At 43.5% G+C, this 19,140-nt stretch overlaps 1 protein-coding gene across 1 annotated transcript in view; it reads right to left on the bottom strand.

The window, feature by feature from the left end:
• Nucleotides 1-10,712: 10,712 nt before the first annotated feature.
• The window catches only part of TCN2 (transcobalamin 2), a 43,858-nt gene continuing 35,430 nt past the window's right edge, over nucleotides 10,713-19,140 (bottom strand). The window contains exons 8-10 of the mRNA XM_030217680.1: nucleotides 17,926-18,127; nucleotides 15,601-15,722; nucleotides 10,713-12,406 (exon numbers count right to left, since the gene is read on the bottom strand). Of these exons, the coding sequence (XP_030073540.1) occupies nucleotides 12,345-12,406; nucleotides 15,601-15,722; nucleotides 17,926-18,127 (386 nt within the window). The 3' untranslated portion in view covers nucleotides 10,713-12,344. The remainder of the gene's footprint in view (nucleotides 12,407-15,600; nucleotides 15,723-17,925; nucleotides 18,128-19,140) is intronic.

Raw genomic sequence — 19,140 nt, 5'->3', positions numbered from 1 at the left:
CCCCAAAGAATAACAAGATTCTGGAATCCTAAAGAGTTACAAGATTCCGGAATCCCAATTAGTAGCAACATTCCATGTAGAACCCCAAAGAGTAACATAGTAAATGACGGCAGATAAAGACCTGTACAGTCCATCCAGTCTGCCCAACAAGATAAACTCATTTTACATGGTATGTGATACTTTATACCCGAGTTTGATTTGTCCTTGCCATTCTCGGGGCACAGACCGTAGAAGTCTGCCCAGCACTGTTCTTGTACTAAAAGTTCTGAAGATTCTGGAATCCTAAAGAGTTACAAGATTCCGGAATCCCAATTAGTAGCAACATTCCATGTAGAACCCCAAAGAATAACAAGATTCTGGAATCCTAAAGAGTTACAAGATTCCGGAATCCCAATTAGTAGCAACATTCCATGTAGAACCCCAAAGAGTAACATAGTAAATGACGGCAGATAAAGACCTGTACAGTCCATCCACTCTGCCCAACAAGATAAACTCATTTTACATGGTATGTGATACTTTATACCCGAGTTTGATTTGTCCTTGCCATTCTCGGGGCACAGACCGTAGAAGTCTGCCCAGCACTGTTCTTGTACTAAAAGTTCTGAAGATTCTGGAATCCTAAAGAGTTACAAGATTCCGGAATCCCAATTAGTAGCAACATTCCATGTAGAACCCCAAAGAATAACAAGATTCTGGAATCCTAAAGAGTTACAAGATTCCGGAATCCCAATTAGTAGCAACATTCCATGTAGAACCCCAAAGAGTAACATAGTAAATGACGGCAGATAAAGACCTGTACAGTCCATCCAGTCTGCCCAACAAGATAAACTCATTTTACATGGTATGTGATACTTTATACCCGAGTTTGATTTGTCCTTGCCATTCTCGGGGCACAGACCGTAGAAGTCTGCCCAGCACTGTTCTTGTACTAAAAGTTCTGAAGATTCTGGAATCCTAAAGAGTTACAAGATTCCGGAATCCCAATTAGTAGCAACATTCCATGTAGAACCCCAAAGAATAACAAGATTCTGGAATCCTAAAGAGTTACAAGATTCCGGAATCCCAATTAGTAGCAACATTCCATGTAGAACCCCAAAGAGTAACATAGTAACATAGTAATGACGGCAGATAAAGACCTGTACAGTCCATCCAGTCTGCCCAACAAGATAAACTCATTTTACATGGTATGTGATACTTTATACCCGAGTTTGATTTGTCCTTGCCATTCTCGGGGCACAGACCGTAGAAGTCTGCCCAGCACTGTTCTTGTACTAAAAGTTCTGAAGATTCTGGAATCCTAAAGAGTTACAAGATTCCGGAATCCCAATTAGTAGCAACATTCCATGTAGAACCCCAAAGAATAACAAGATTCTGGAATCCTAAAGAGTTACAAGATTCCGGAATCCCAATTAGTAGCAACATTCCATGTAGAACCCCAAAGAGTAACATAGTAACATAGTAAATGACGGCAGATAAAGACCTGTACAGTCCATCCAGTCTGCCCAACAAGATAAACTCATTTTACATGGTATGTGATACTTTATACCCGAGTTTGATTTGTCCTTGCCTTTCTCGGGGCACAGACCGTAGAAGTCTGCCCAGCACTGTTCTTGTACTAAAAGTTCTGAAGATTCTGGAATCCTAAAGAGTTACAAGATTCCGGAATCCCAATTAGTAGCAACATTCCATGTAGAACCCCAAAGAATAACAAGATTCTGGAATCCTAAAGAGTTACAAGATTCCGGAATCCCAATTAGTAGCAACATTCCATGTAGAACCCCAAAGAGTAACATAGTAACATAGTAAATGACGGCAGATAAAGACCTGTACAGTCCATCCAGTCTGCCCAACAAGATAAACTCATTTTACATGGTATGTGATACTTTATACCCGAGTTTGATTTGTCCTTGCCATTCTCGGGGCACAGACCGTAGAAGTCTGCCCAGCACTGTTCTTGTACTAAAAGTTCTGAAGATTCTGGAATCCTAAAGAGTTACAAGATTCCGGAATCCCAATTAGTAGCAACATTCCATGTAGAACCCCAAAGAGTACATAGTAACATAGTAAATGACGGCAGATAAAGACCTGTACAGTCCATCCAGTCTGCCCAACAAGATAAACTCATTTTACATGGTATGTGATACTTTATACCCGAGTTTGATTTGTCCTTGCCATTCTCGGGGCACAGACCGTAGAAGTCTGCCCAGCACTGTTCTTGTACTAAAAGTTCTGAAGATTCTGGAATCCTAAAGAGTTACAAGATTCCGGAATCCCAATTAGTAGCAACATTCCATGTAGAACCCCAAAGAGTAACATAGTAACATAGTAAATGACGGCAGATAAAGACCTGTACAGTCCATCCAGTCTGCCCAACAAGATAAACTCATTTTACATGGTATGTGATACTTTATACCCGAGTTTGATTTGTCCTTGCCATTCTCGGGGCACAGACCGTAGAAGTCTGCCCAGCACTGTTCTTGTACTAAAAGTTCTGAAGATTCTGGAATCCTAAAGAGTTACAAGATTCCGGAATCCCAATTAGTAGCAACATTCCATGTAGAACCCCAAAGAGTAACATAGTAACATAGTAAATGACGGCAGATAAAGACCTGTACAGTCCATCCAGTCTGCCCAACAAGATAAACTCATTTTACATGGTATGTGATACTTTATACCCGAGTTTGATTTGTCCTTGCCATTCTCGGGGCACAGACCGTAGAAGTCTGCCCAGCACTGTTCTTGTACTAAAAGTTCTGAAGATTCTGGAATCCTAAAGAGTTACAAGATTCCGGAATCCCAATTAGTAGCAACATTCCATGTAGAACCCCAAAGAGTAACATAGTAACATAGTAAATGACGGCAGATAAAGACCTGTACAGTCCATCCAGTCTGCCCAACAAGATAAACTCATTTTACATGGTATGTGATACTTTATACCCGAGTTTGATTTGTCCTTGCCATTCTCGGGGCACAGACCGTAGAAGTCTGCCCAGCACTGTTCTTGTACTAAAAGTTCTGAAGATTCTGGAATCCTAAAGAGTTACAAGATTCCGGAATCCCAATTAGTAGCAACATTCCATGTAGAACCCCAAAGAGTAACATAGTAACATAGTAAATGACGGCAGATAAAGACCTGTACAGTCCATCCAGTCTGCCCAACAAGATAAACTCATTTTACATGGTATGTGATACTTTATACCCGAGTTTGATTTGTCCTTGCCATTCTCGGGGCACAGACCGTAGAAGTCTGCCCAGCACTGTTCTTGTACTAAAAGTTCTGAAGATTCTGGAATCCTAAAGAGTTACAAGATTCCGGAATCCCAATTAGTAGCAACATTCCATGTAGAACCCCAAAGAGTAACATAGTAACATAGTAAATGACGGCAGATAAAGACCTGTACAGTCCATCCAGTCTGCCCAACAAGATAAACTCATTTTACATGGTATGTGATACTTTATACCCGAGTTTGATTTGTCCTTGCCATTCTCGGGGCACAGACCGTAGAAGTCTGCCCAGCACTGTTCTTGTACTAAAAGTTCTGAAGATTCTGGAATCCTAAAGAGTTACAAGATTCCGGAATCCCAATTAGTAGCAACATTCCATGTAGAACCCCAAAGAGTAACATAGTAACATAGTAAATGACGGCAGATAAAGACCTGTACAGTCCATCCAGTCTGCCCAACAAGATAAACTCATTTTACATGGTATGTGATACTTTATACCCGAGTTTGATTTGTCCTTGCCATTCTCGGGGCACAGACCGTAGAAGTCTGCCCAGCACTGTTCTTGTACTAAAAGTTCTGAAGATTCTGGAATCCTAAAGAGTTACAAGATTCCGGAATCCCAATTAGTAGCAACATTCCATGTAGAACCCCAAAGAGTAGCATAGTAACATAGTAAATGACGGCAGATAAAGACCTGTACGGTCCATCCAGTCTGCCCAACAAGATAAACTCATTTTACATGGTATGTGATACTTTATACCCGAGTTTGATTTGTCCTTGCCATTCTCGGGGCACAGACCGTAGAAGTCTGCCCAGCACTGTTCTTGTACTAAAAGTTCTGAAGATTCTGGAATCCTAAAGAGTTACAAGATTCCGGAATCCCAATTAGTAGCAACATTCCATGTAGAACCCCAAAGAGTAACATAGTAACATAGTAAATGACGGCAGATAAAGACCTGTACAGTCCATCCAGTCTGCCCAACAAGATAAACTCATTTTACATGGTATGTGATACTTTATACCCGAGTTTGATTTGTCCTTGCCATTCTCGGGGCACAGACCGTAGAAGTCTGCCCAGCACTGTTCTTGTACTAAAAGTTCTGAAGATTCTGGAATCCTAAAGAGTTACAAGATTCCGGAATCCCAATTAGTAGCAACATTCCATGTAGAACCCCAAAGAGTAACATAGTAACATAGTAAATGACGGCAGATAAAGACCTGTACAGTCCATCCAGTCTGCCCAACAAGATAAACTCATTTTACATGGTATGTGATACTTTATACCCGAGTTTGATTTGTCCTTGCCATTCTCGGGGCACAGACCGTAGAAGTCTGCCCAGCACTGTTCTTGTACTAAAAGTTCTGAAGATTCTGGAATCCTAAAGAGTTACAAGATTCCGGAATCCCAATTAGTAGCAACATTCCATGTAGAACCCCAAAGAGTAACATAGTAACATAGTAAATGACGGCAGATAAAGACCTGTACAGTCCATCCAGTCTGCCCAACAAGATAAACTCATTTTACATGGTATGTGATACTTTATACCCGAGTTTGATTTGTCCTTGCCATTCTCGGGGCACAGACCGTAGAAGTCTGCCCAGCACTGTTCTTGTACTAAAAGTTCTGAAGATTCTGGAATCCTAAAGAGTTACAAGATTCCGGAATCCCAATTAGTAGCAACATTCCATGTAGAACCCCAAAGAGTAGCATAGTAACATAGTAAATGACGGCAGATAAAGACCTGTACGGTCCATCCAGTCTGCCCAACAAGATAAACTCATTTTACATGGTATGTGATACTTTATACCCGAGTTTGATTTGTCCTTGCCATTCTCGGGGCACAGACCGTAGAAGTCTGCCCAGCACTGTTCTTGTACTAAAAGTTCTGAAGATTCTGGAATCCTAAAGAGTTACAAGATTCCGGAATCCCAATTAGTAGCAACATTCCATGTAGAACCCCAAAGAATAACAAGATTCTGGAATCCTAAAGAGTTACAAGATTCCGGAATCCCAATTAGTAGCAACATTCCATGTAGAACCCCAAAGAGTAACATAGTAAATGACGGCAGATAAAGACCTGTACAGTCCATCCACTCTGCCCAACAAGATAAACTCATTTTACATGGTATGTGATACTTTATACCCGAGTTTGATTTGTCCTTGCCATTCTCGGGGCACAGACCGTAGAAGTCTGCCCAGCACTGTTCTTGTACTAAAAGTTCTGAAGATTCTGGAATCCTAAAGAGTTACAAGATTCCGGAATCCCAATTAGTAGCAACATTCCATGTAGAACCCCAAAGAGTAACATAGTAACATAGTAAATGACGGCAGATAAAGACCTGTACAGTCCATCCAGTCTGCCCAACAAGATAAACTCATTTTACATGGTATGTGATACTTTATACCCGAGTTTGATTTGTCCTTGCCATTCTCGGGGCACAGACCGTAGAAGTCTGCCCAGCACTGTTCTTGTACTAAAAGTTCTGAAGATTCTGGAATCCTAAAGAGTTACAAGATTCCGGAATCCCAATTAGTAGCAACATTCCATGTAGAACCCCAAAGAGTAACATAGTAACATAGTAAATGACGGCAGATAAAGACCTGTACAGTCCATCCAGTCTGCCCAACAAGATAAACTCATTTTACATGGTATGTGATACTTTATACCCGAGTTTGATTTGTCCTTGCCATTCTCGGGGCACAGACCGTAGAAGTCTGCCCAGCACTGTTCTTGTACTAAAAGTTCTGAAGATTCTGGAATCCTAAAGAGTTACAAGATTCCGGAATCCCAATTAGTAGCAACATTCCATGTAGAACCCCAAAGAGTAACATAGTAACATAGTAAATGACGGCAGATAAAGACCTGTACAGTCCATCCAGTCTGCCCAACAAGATAAACTCATTTTACATGGTATGTGATACTTTATACCCGAGTTTGATTTGTCCTTGCCATTCTCGGGGCACAGACCGTAGAAGTCTGCCCAGCACTGTTCTTGTACTAAAAGTTCTGAAGATTCTGGAATCCTAAAGAGTTACAAGATTCCGGAATCCCAATTAGTAGCAACATTCCATGTAGAACCCCAAAGAGTAACATAGTAACATAGTAAATGACGGCAGATAAAGACCTGTACAGTCCATCCAGTCTGCCCAACAAGATAAACTCATTTTACATGGTATGTGATACTTTATACCCGAGTTTGATTTGTCCTTGCCATTCTCGGGGCACAGACCGTAGAAGTCTGCCCAGCACTGTTCTTGTACTAAAAGTTCTGAAGATTCTGGAATCCTAAAGAGTTACAAGATTCCGGAATCCCAATTAGTAGCAACATTCCATGTAGAACCCCAAAGAGTAACATAGTAACATAGTAAATGACGGCAGATAAAGACCTGTACAGTCCATCCAGTCTGCCCAACAAGATAAACTCATTTTACATGGTATGTGATACTTTATACCCGAGTTTGATTTGTCCTTGCCATTCTCGGGGCACAGACCGTAGAAGTCTGCCCAGCACTGTTCTTGTACTAAAAGTTCTGAAGATTCTGGAATCCTAAAGAGTTACAAGATTCCGGAATCCCAATTAGTAGCAACATTCCATGTAGAACCCCAAAGAGTAGCATAGTAACATAGTAAATGACGGCAGATAAAGACCTGTACGGTCCATCCAGTCTGCCCAACAAGATAAACTCATTTTACATGGTATGTGATACTTTATACCCGAGTTTGATTTGTCCTTGCCATTCTCGGGGCACAGACCGTAGAAGTCTGCCCAGCACTGTTCTTGTACTAAAAGTTCTGAAGATTCTGGAATCCTAAAGAGTTACAAGATTCCGGAATCCCAATTAGTAGCAACATTCCATGTAGAACCCCAAAGAGTAACATAGTAACATAGTAAATGACGGCAGATAAAGACCTGTACAGTCCATCCAGTCTGCCCAACAAGATAAACTCATTTTACATGGTATGTGATACTTTATACCCGAGTTTGATTTGTCCTTGCCATTCTCGGGGCACAGACCGTAGAAGTCTGCCCAGCACTGTTCTTGTACTAAAAGTTCTGAAGATTCTGGAATCCTAAAGAGTTACAAGATTCCGGAATCCCAATTAGTAGCAACATTCCATGTAGAACCCCAAAGAGTAGCATAGTAACATAGTAAATGACGGCAGATAAAGACCTGTACGGTCCATCCAGTCTGCCCAACAAGATAAACTCATTTTACATGGTATGTGATACTTTATACCCGAGTTTGATTTGTCCTTGCCATTCTCGGGGCACAGACCGTAGAAGTCTGCCCAGCACTGTTCTTGTACTAAAAGTTCTGAAGATTCTGGAATCCTAAAGAGTTACAAGATTCCGGAATCCCAATTAGTAGCAACATTCCATGTAGAACCCCAAAGAGTAGCATAGTAACATAGTAAATGACGGCAGATAAAGACCTGTACGGTCCATCCAGTCTGCCCAACAAGATAAACTCATTTTACATGGTATGTGATACTTTATACCCGAGTTTGATTTGTCCTTGCCATTCTCGGGGCACAGACCGTAGAAGTCTGCCCAGCACTGTTCTTGTACTAAAAGTTCTGAAGATTCTGGAATCCTAAAGAGTTACAAGATTCCGGAATCCCAATTAGTAGCAACATTCCATGTAGAACCCCAAAGAGTAGCATAGTAACATAGTAAATGACGGCAGATAAAGACCTGTACGGTCCATCCAGTCTGCCCAACAAGATAAACTCATTTTACATGGTATGTGATACTTTATACCCGAGTTTGATTTGTCCTTGCCATTCTCGGGGCACAGACCGTAGAAGTCTGCCCAGCACTCTTCTCTCTGATGATTCTTTCTGCAAACTCTGCTGGTTTTGATTGCTTTTGGAAGCTGAACAAGCCCTTAAAGCGCTGGTCATGAGAAACAGCAGATCCAAGCGAAACGCATATGTTGGCGTCTGTTTCCTGCATCTAAATATAAGTGTCCAAGCTAAAATAAAATGTTAAATGCTTATATTTAGGCCACAGAAAAGAGACACCAATATGTGCTTCACATTCGAGCTGAGATTACCATGGAAGTCTTCTGTGCATGCGCCATGGGCGTAGCTATGTGGGGCCACGGGGGTCTGGGTCCCTGTTGATTTGGCTCTGGACCCCCCTGCTGATGACCCTCTCAACCCCCCCTCCTGACGCCAACCCACCATCGCCCACCTTTGCTGGCGGGGGACCCCAACCCCCGCCAGCCGAGGTCCTCTTCTTCCTTCGTTCTGTTTCAGGACGTCAGATTCAGAAACAGAATGAAGGAAGAAGAGGACCTCGGCTGGCGGGGGTTGGAGTCCCCTGCTAGCAAAGGTAGGCGATGGCAGGGGAGGGTTGGTGGCAGGGGGAGGGGTCAAAGTTGTTGGTGGTGGCGGCGCCTGGGGGGGTCGGCGGCGCTGGGGGGATAAAATATGCCCCCTCACCTCGGGCTCTGGACCCCCCTCACCTTGGGCTCTGGACCCCCCTCCTTCCGAAGTCTGACTACACCCCTGGCATGTGCCAAGCACAATCCTCCCACCCCCAAAGCACAATCTTTCCACTGAATTCCCTAATGCTCAACACTATAAGAGCATGTATATTTGCATCTGCATAAGTCCATAAGTGTTGCCATACTGGGAAAGACCAAAGGTCCATCAAGCCCAGCATCCTGTTTCCAACAGTGACCAATCCAGGTCACAAATACCTGGCAAGATCCCAAAAAAGTACAAAACATTCTATACTGATTAACACTGAGCATTAGGTGTTGTTCTTCTGCACTCTTCTGGCGATATTTTTACAGTGCTGTTTGGAACAGCGTCAGAGTTTTGAACATTGGAGTCTCAGTGGGTTAAACGCCATAACAGAAGTGGTGAAGTGAGTCTCCCTGAAATATATGTTGCTGGACTGTTTCAGATGGAGTGTGGTGAACTTCATGTACCTTTTTTTATGTTTCAAGCTAATCAGTTATCCAGAACTGTAGGATGCCGTCAGAGGCTTTGTTATAGTCAATCCATGCTATACCGAGATTTCTGCTTTTCCCAGCACTGGCAATGAGGGCAGTTTCTAAAAGTTATTTACTCAGGTACAGGTGGGGGCTGACACCCGGGGCGGATCGCCGATGCGCCCCGCCCCCACAGATGCAGCGCGACCCCCCCCCCCCCAGCAAAAGGACCCCCCCCCTGCGAAAGAACCCCCCGCCCAGGTGCACACCGCTGAGGGGGTGCCGCGCGCCTGTCCATCGTTCGTCCCATGCTCCCTCTGCCCCGGAACAGGAAGTAATCTGTTCCAGGGCAGAGGAAGCATGGAATGAACGACGGACAGGCACGCGCAGCAACCCCCCCAGCGGCGTGCACCCGGGGCGGACTGCACCCACCGCCCCCCCCCTAGGAACGCCACCGGGTAGGGGTTGGTGGTCCTTTCAATTTTGTGGCTCTCAGCATCTATTGTTTTGATTGAAGCGAACCCTTCCCCCCACCCAAGCTAAAAAAAAAAAAAAAAGTGCAGATGGCTGGTCTGAGTGGAAGAACACCGCAACCAGTAAAAATCTTCTGCGCGTGCCTGTCCGCGTTAGGAGTTACGGATCAAGAAAGGGATCTGGGTGTCGTCGTCGATGATACGCTGAAACCTTCTGCTCAGTGTGCTGCTGCGGCTAGGAAAGCGAATAGAATGTTGGGTGTTATTAGGAAGGGTATGGAGTCCAGGTGTGCGGATGTTATAATGCCGTTGTATCGCTCCATGGTGCGACCGCACCTGGAGTATTGTGTTCAGTACTGGTCTCCGTATCTCAAAAAAGATATAGTAGAATTGGAAAAGGTACAGCGAAGGGCGACGAAAATGATAGTGGGGATGGGACGACTTTCCTATGAAGAGAGGCTGAGAAGGCTAGGGCTTTTCAGCTTGGAGAAGAGACGGCTGAGGGGAGATATGATAGAAGTGTATAAAATAATGAGTGGAATGGATCGGGTGGATGTGAAGCGACTGTTCACGCTATCCAAAAATACTAGGACTAGAGGGCATGAGTTGAAGCTACAGTGTGGTAAATTTAAAACGAATCGGAGAAAATTTTTCTTCACCCAACGTGTAATTAGACTCTGGAATTCATTGCCGGAGAACGTGGTACGGGCGGTTAGCTTGACGGAGTTTAAAAAGGGGTTAGATAGATTCCTAAAGGACAAGTCCATAGACCGCTATTAAATGGACTGGAAAAATTCCTCATTTTTAGGTATAACTTGTCTGGAATGTTTTTACGTTTGGGGAGCGTGCCAGGTGCCCTTGACCTGGATTGGCCACTGTCGGTGACAGGATGCTGGGCTAGATGGACCTTTGGTCTTTCCCAGTATGGCACTACTTATGTACTTATGTACTTATGTAATGGGCTGATAGAGACCAAAGAACAGGAAAAAGATCACCTGCATTCATTATGAGGATTCCCTTCGCATAGGTTGGACAAGAAAAATAACATCAAACCTCATCTTGAAATCTGGAAAAACACTGTAATTTAATCAACATGGTTATTAATGTCTACAGAGCGGTTACATCCTGAGAAAAGAACGGTCTTCTTTTTACACTCTAAGGACACATTAAGGGCCTCAATTTACTAAACCGTGCTAGCGATTCCCATGCGGCAAATGCAAAGCAGCCCATTCGCCACACCAGGATTCGCTAGCATGGTTTGGTAAAAGAGGCCCTAAATCAGGATTGTTTCATTTAAAATTTAAAACAACTCATATTCACAAGGCTGAGCAGAGAGCAGGTCAGCTGCAGAAACTGGACTTGCTGGTGAGAGGAGAAGTTCTGTCTCATCAGATGAATTTCTCATTTAAGGAGATGTACAATGAAATGACATTTTGGAGAGCATTTGTGAAGGGTTAACATGGCATTGGCACGTGTAAATTCACCTCTGTAAACAGCGGCTTTACTTTAAAGAATTTTCCCAGGGGTCACACAGATCAGACCTGGGTTTTGGGGAAACGACTGACGAGACAATTGAGGTTACCTTGCTGGTGTTTAAAAGCACCTCAAACATCCCAATCCCAAAATTTGAGCTTTGCAGCTTGGCTCCCCTTGAAAGTCTGGTTTGTTAAACTCACCATGTGTATCTGGGTTGCAAAATTTATCACAACACGTTTAAGTGCAGGTATTCACTCCTGCAGAGCCTCAAATGATGCCATTGCTCTTTTTCTGAACGTGTAGTTTTGCATATTACAAAAGGCTTTACCCATGGTACAACACCTTGCACACATTGCACATTTTGGTCTAGACGACCTATGCAAAATTGGTCTTCATGTGTATCGTTTTAAGACCCTGGCCACTTGGTACTTCATTACTTTACCACACTGACATAACATTACAACATCTCATTTCAGTAAGCACATACGAGGCTCCTATACAGTGATACAGGAGGTCCATATACAATTTTTGACCAGAGTTCTGCTCCTGAAGCAGGCCACCACAACCCCCAGGAAGAAGTAAATGCTGGAGACGACACAGCTCGTTTCATTTCCCATGAAATCAGGCTCCAGTGGGCAGACTTCAAGCAAGTTCCAAAGGGGGCTTCAGTTCATAGCCGGATATCAGAGTCATGGAATGGAGAACAGAAAAGTCCAGCTGCCATGACTGAAGGCTCACGTCCCTCAACTTCACATTCTGTCCGAGATAAATGGTCAAGTGTGGGGCTAAAAAAAGTCACAACTGAGCTGAAAGCCTACGAGGACGGCCATTCCCCAAATCATAATTCGTATGATCTTGTATGAATGATTCTGACCTGTCCAATCATGGAGTTCTTTCTGTTTCAAAGCTATGTTTTTGTTTTATTGTGAGCCTTTGTGATCTTTCCAGTGGAAGTGGCTGTATATTAACAATTTTAATAAACATACGTAATGCAATCATTTGAAATTAGTGATGGGAGACAGCAGGGTATTAGCAGAAATGTGGCTTTGTATGGGCATCTGCATCAAACATCAGAGCCAAATCTACCACCTTGAAAGGAAATATCCAGAGTTTGATTGCAGCTATAATTGCCTTTCCTTTCCTAAGACACATGAAAAGCAGTTTGTTTATAAATCACACCCCAGCTCCGCTGGTGCTTTTGAAGAATTCAGGTAGACCATTTTCTACCACTTAGCCAGTCTTAGAATAATGTGCTCATTCTTTTTAGGTATGTAGTCTTCAATACCTGTGGGGAGAGAGCAAGAACAGACAGATGTACTGAGCTCACATGATTCAGAAACCCCTTATAGAACCCCCCCCCCCCCAGAGTCCCGAAAACACACAGATCCACTGAGCTTAGAAACCCCTTATAGCATCTTGCAGAGACCAAAAAGGTTCTCAGATCCACTGAGCTTAAAGAGTTCAGAAACCCCTTATAGCACCCCCCCAGACCCAAAAACACACAAATCCACTGAGCTTAAAGAATTCAGAAACCCCTTGTAAAACCCTATAGAGACCCGAGAACACACACATCCACAAGTGTCAAATGTAAAAATACTGTGAAAACTAAAGAATGAGTTCAGGAACCGTATTTGGATCAAGCCCGGACACATGAATAGGTAAGATGAGGAGAACTGAAATCTAAGGATATGGGATTGATAGTCGTGGTTGGAACAGAGGATTATGGACGAGACGGTTCACAATGAACATAGAAAAAAACCTCATACAGTGGACATTTGTAGATTGCGTAAAGAGGTGTGGTAGCCGTGTTAGTCCACTCTTAAAGGTTATCAAAAGAAATCAAACAAAATAAAACATGGAAAAGAAAATAAGATGATACCTTTTTTATTGGACATAACTTAATCATTAAGTTATGTCCAATAAAAAAGGTATCATCTTATTTTCTTTTCCATGTTTTATTTTGTTTGATTTCTATTGATAGATTGTGTAAGAAAGAGCTGGAAACACTTTGTCATCTCATAGCTGCGAAGTGCTGATGGCCCAAACGTTTTGTACAGAAGGAAAAGTAAGGTGGTGCGTCTCATTCATTGGAAACTCTATGAACGTTGCAACATCATTGGGATGAGGAGAATTGCGGAAAATGAGAGGTTATGATCTCTGGGACATCCCCATCCTGACTGATAAAAAGCTGGATGCCAGAAACCAGATAAAAGAGAAACACGCCAGTACGGCATTAATTATAGAGGTGTCGGTCCCAAGCCATTACTTTGCGTGGAGAGAGAAAAGATCATCAAGTATCGAGAAATGCAGCCTGAGGCCAAGAAAAGGTGGCAGAAAGATACAGAAATATTTCCCATTCTTTTACGTGCTACAGGCTTTATCTAAAGTTTTTTTCCACGGACACATGGTTAAGTTGCCTATAGACGTTACGTCTTATGAACTCCAGAGGGAAGCTAGGTATCATCTTATTTTCTTTTCCATGTTTTATTTCTATTGATTACCTTTAAAAGTGGACTAACACGGCTACCACATCTCTCTACCCCAGAGGGAAGCTTGAAAGTGCTACAATGATCATTAGTAGGAAATATGAGACTGAGATCATGCGCTGGTTTAGGAAGGAGATTCATCCCTGTCATCGTATGCACAAAAGTAACCCGTTTGGAGAACTTGTCCCCGAGAGATGAATCTGTATCAATGTTTTTATGCTGCAGAATTGCACTGGGACTCCGATCTAGCCCTTTTTTTTTGTTACATTTGTACCCTGCGCTTTCCCATTCATGACAGGATCAATGCGGCTTACGTGGGGCAATGGAGCGATATGTCTTTATTTTTATTTTATTAATTTATTAGGATTTATTTACCACCTTTTTGAAGCAATTCACTCAAGGTGGTGTACGGCAAGAATAAGTCAAACATAAGCGATAGACAATTACAGCAGTAAAAATATTCAAATAACAATATAAAAAGTATGGCATAGTATCTTACTTACAATGTCTATACAATACGTAATAGAACATTTTAATAGACAGCGTATGGAACATATAGATAGATAAGATAGAGTAACAGGAGTAAGAAAATAAGGGACTAGTTAAAAAGAGTTGCAAATGAGGTCAGAAAGATGGTTGAACATTATCTTGGCTTGGGTAAGAGTGGATAAACTGGATTTTCCTTATGCTAAATCTGGTCCCGTTTGTTTACATTTTTGGAGAGTTATTTTGCCCCCAGGCACAGAACTATTTTGAAAATAAACAAAGTACTAAGGGGCCCTGGATTTAGGGAGAGGAAGTGAGCCTACGAGAAAAGTGGAGAGATGTTTCAGTGAGGGCGTAAAGCAAAAATTCATAACCTCAGTTGTAAGAATTCTATTCTGATTTTTTCTACCTTTGTGATTATTTTAATATGGAATGAATGAAGTGTACCAAAAACTGGGGCTTTGGTAATAACAAGAATAACAGAGGGCAATAATCGATGCCATTGAGGCGTATTTTCAAAGCACTTAGACTTACAAAGTTCCATAGGTTACTATGGAACTTTGTAAGTCTAAGTGCTTTGAAAATGAGCCCCACAGTGTCCTTTATTTGAGTTTTTACCGGTTCTGGTTTTAATATTTGGCATTGATGGAAACCTATATTGTTCTAGAAATACAAGTGCAGAAATTAAAGTGGGCAAACCTAGCAAAAGCCTGCTCGGGTGACGTGCAGCGTCTGATCTTCTACTTCTACTTATCATTTCTATAGCGCTACTAGATGTACGCAGCGCTGTACACTTGAACATGAAGAGACACTCCCTGCTCGACAGAGCTTAAAATCTAATTAGGACAAACAGGACAAACAAAAGATAAGGGAATATTAAAGTGAGGATGATAAAATAAGGGTTCTGAACAAGTGAATAAGGATTAGGAGTTAAAAGCAGCATCAAAAAGGTGGGCTTTTAGCTTAGATTTGAAGACGGCCAGAGCTGGAGCTTGACGTACCGGCTCAGGAAGTCTATTCCAGGCATATGGTGCAGCAAGATAAAAGGATCGGAGTCTGGAGTTAGCAGTGGAGGAGGAGGGTGCAGATAAGAGAGATTTACCCAGTGAACGGAGTTCCCGTGGAGGAATGTAGGGAGAGATGAGAGTGGAGAGATACTGAGGAGCTGCAGAGTGAATGCACTTATAGGTCAATAAGAGGAGTTTGAACTGTATGCGGAAACGGATAGGAAGCCAGTGAAGTGACTTGAGGAGAGGGCTAATATGAGCATAACGACACTGGCGGAATATTAGTCGTGCAGCAGAATTTTGAACAGATTGAAGAGGAGAGAGATGGCTAAGTGGATGACCTGTGAGAAGCAAGCTGCAATAGTCTAAGCGAGAGGTGATAGGAGTGTGGATGAGGGTTCTGGTAGTGTGCTCAGAAAGGAAAGGGCAAATTTTGGTGATGATATAGAGGAACAAACGACAGGTTTTAGGGTCATTCCATGCCAAGTGGTGCAACTCACCTTCCAACAGAGGAGTGTCTGGTGCCTTAATAAGCTGCCAATATGTTCTCTCTGTTCCCGAGGCTTCAATGCCCTTCACAGCAGTCAGCATTTTCCCAGACAAAGTAACCTTTGTTTCAAACCTAGCAAGAGGAAAAGAGAAAATAATGGCATTGGCTGGTAACTTCTCACTCTCTCAGATCTCACATGACATCTACATAGTGAATATCTGTGGTGTGTGTGTAGTGCTGGCTAACAAAAAGACCCCTCTCCCTACTGTAAGAAGAGCCTCGAGTGTGGCTCCCAACTGCCCCATTCACTCACCACACTCCCTTTTATTTTCTTCCCTAATTCCTATTATCTCCATACCCTTTTCTCTCTAAACTCATTGATCCTGGACTACAGCTGAAGACCGCCATCTCCAGCTCCTCTTGACCTCCCATGATCAGATGCCCATCTCTAGTTCCTCTGGACCTCTCACGATCAGACCCCGTTTCCAGCTCTTCTGGACCTGCCATGATCAGATGCCCACCTCTAGTTCTCTGGAGCTCTAATAATCAGACCCCCATCTCCAGTTCCTCTGAACCTCTCATGATCAGACCCCCATCCCCAGCTCCTCTGGACCTCCCATGACATGATGCCATCTCTAGTTCGTCTAGACCTCTCATGATCAAACCCCCATCCCCAGCTCCTCTGGACATCTCATAATCAGACCCCGTTTCCAGCTCTTCTGGACCTGCCATGATCAGATGCCCATCTCTAGTTCTCTGGAGCTCTCATAATCGGACCCCATTTCCAGCTCCTCTGGACCTCCCATGATTGGATGCCCATCTCTCTGCTGAAGCCCGTGACACCACACAAGGTTTATTCTCTGGTAGATGAGGGACCTTAGTCCCCCAAACTCTTAATGAGCTTGTCAAAATCCTCGCCAAACAGAACCGAACCCCTGAAGGGAAACTTGATGAGCTTAGATTTAGGGGCGGCATCCGCTGACCAGCCATGCAACCAAAGAGACCAGAGCTGCTACACTCAGGCCCATGGACTTAGTGGAGACACGGAGAAGATCATAAAGGGTAAATATAACAACAGAGCAGCTGGTAAAGGAGCCAGCAAGAGAAGGAAAAATTCTAGACCTAGTCCTTAGTGGAGTGCATGATCTGGTGCAGAAGGTAATGGTGCTGGGGCCGCTTGATAACAGTGATCATAATATGATCAGATTTGTTATCAGCTTTGGAGTAAGTACACAGGAAATCCAATACATTAGCATTTCATGTTCAAAAAGGAGACTATGATAAAATGAGAAGAACGGTGAAAAGAACCATAGAGGAGCAGCTGTGAAGGTCAAAGATTTGCTTCAGGCATGGATCCCGTTCAAAAATACTATCCTGGAAGTCCAGGCTAGTTATATTCCATGTATTGAAAAAGGAGGAAGAAAGACCAAACGACAGCTGTCATGGTTAAAAAATGAGGTGAAGGAAGCTATTAGAGCTAAAAGAAAATCCTTCAGAAAATGGAATAAGGATACACCTGAAAATAATAAGAATCAGCATAAGGAATGGCAAGTCAAATGGCAATGACAGAGGATTAATATTCCCTACGTTACCTCTGATGCAGCTACGGTGAAACGGGAAATCCTTGTTGGGTTTCTGAAATCTACTGACACACTGGTTGGCTTGTGATCGATGGAAGTGAAGATTGAGTGATGAGTATCATATCACTATTTGCTTAAACCAGGGCAGTGTTTGATAAATGTCTTTCCTCTTAACCCTGCATTTATGACTCTTTTTGACATATGAAAAGTCATTTTGTGCATCCTGTATGTTGGAGTTTTTTCCCCTGCGATGCTGAGCCGAGCCCACACCTTATAACTGTGGTTGGCTGGGTGGTTTTTTCTTCACATTTTAGGACTGCTTGAATGTTGTGGTGTCTTAAGAGTCCTAACGCTTGGGTTATTACAATAATTTGTTTAATTTGATTTCTTATCTAATTTATTTGAGCTTGAGTGAATTTTTTGGTCTTACAGTGTTGCATTAGTGATAAATTGCTCGTGCGCAGATCTGCTGTAATGCATGCAGGTGCACTTTTACGTGTGTTTGCTGCACCACGATACTTGTGTAATTGGCAACTTTACACACACACCAGCCACATCCACTTATGTACCCAGTAAACTGCACAACCATAAGCTGAAAAACGACAAAGCAGATGGACTGAGGTTTCAGTTTGCTGAAGCCTTTGAGGCAGGGGACTGAGCCCCAGTGAGGTCTGGGATGAATGGTGAAAGTTATTCTTGGAACAAGATATGACGCACGGAAGATCTGCTTCTGAAATAACAAGGTTTTGCCTTACGTGAAGTCTTGGCTCTTGTCCTTCTGTGCCGTTCTCAGCACGTCCAGCAGTGATGATCCAGAACGGACGTAGAGCAGTTTGCTGTACTCCATGCTGGAACCAGTGCCAACCTTCACACTCAGCCAAACGAAGATCTCATCGTCTTCAAGAACATTCACCTTGGACCCACGGCTGCCAGGGACCCAGTCCAAACTGGGTGTTTCTTCAGGAGAGGAAGATGAGGTGTGTGTGTGGGGGGGGGGGGGGGGGGTAGAGAAAGAACAAACAGAAAAGGATATGAGGAGCAGAAGGTAACCCTGAGATTCACAGCTTTGAATCCTGCAACAGCTGACCTGGCCCCAAACTTCTACAGACAAGAACGCAGCTACCAATACACCAGCAGCATGAATAGATGTTCATTAAGGGGGGGAGGGGTACTAGATGCGCAGTCAGAACACTATCATAAGCCCAACATATGTTTCGGCACATCTGTGCCCCATCATGAGCACATATAGTTATTCATCTAGGACACAGGACACCACCTAAAATAAAAGGGGTAGTAGGACTTACAAATCAAAAATGTATCAAAAGTTAGAAATAAAAATAGCAATAAAGATACAGTCAAAACATATGAAAACAACAAACAAGACAAAAGAAATATTAAAGTGTGAAATTAAAAAGCTACTATTCTAAATGTTATTAAAAGCCACCCCTCCAACACACACACACCCCACACACACACCCACCCACACACACACACACACCCCACACACCCACCCACACCCCACACACCCCACACACCCACCCACACCCACACACACACACCCCACACACCCACCCACACCCCACACACACACACCCCACACACCCACCCACACCCCACACACACACACACCCACCCACACACACACACCCCACACACCCACCCACACCCACACACACACACCCCACACACCCACCCACACCCCACACACACACACCCCACACACACACACACCCACACCCACACACACCCCACACACCCACCCACACCCCCCACACACACACCCACACACCCACCCACACCCCACACACACACACCCCACACACACACCCACCCACACCCACACACACACACCCCACACACCCACCCACACCCCCACACACACACCCCACACACCCACCCACACCCCACACACACACACCCCACACACACACCCACCCACACCCACACACACACACCCAATAACCTTTATG

This window comes from Microcaecilia unicolor, chromosome 11 (assembly GCF_901765095.1).
Source record: "Microcaecilia unicolor chromosome 11, aMicUni1.1, whole genome shotgun sequence".
In the NCBI taxonomy this organism is placed as follows: domain Eukaryota; kingdom Metazoa; phylum Chordata; class Amphibia; order Gymnophiona; family Siphonopidae; genus Microcaecilia; species Microcaecilia unicolor.
Note: the sequence above shows the minus strand (reverse complement) of the source record. Positions and strands in the feature narration are given on the sequence as shown.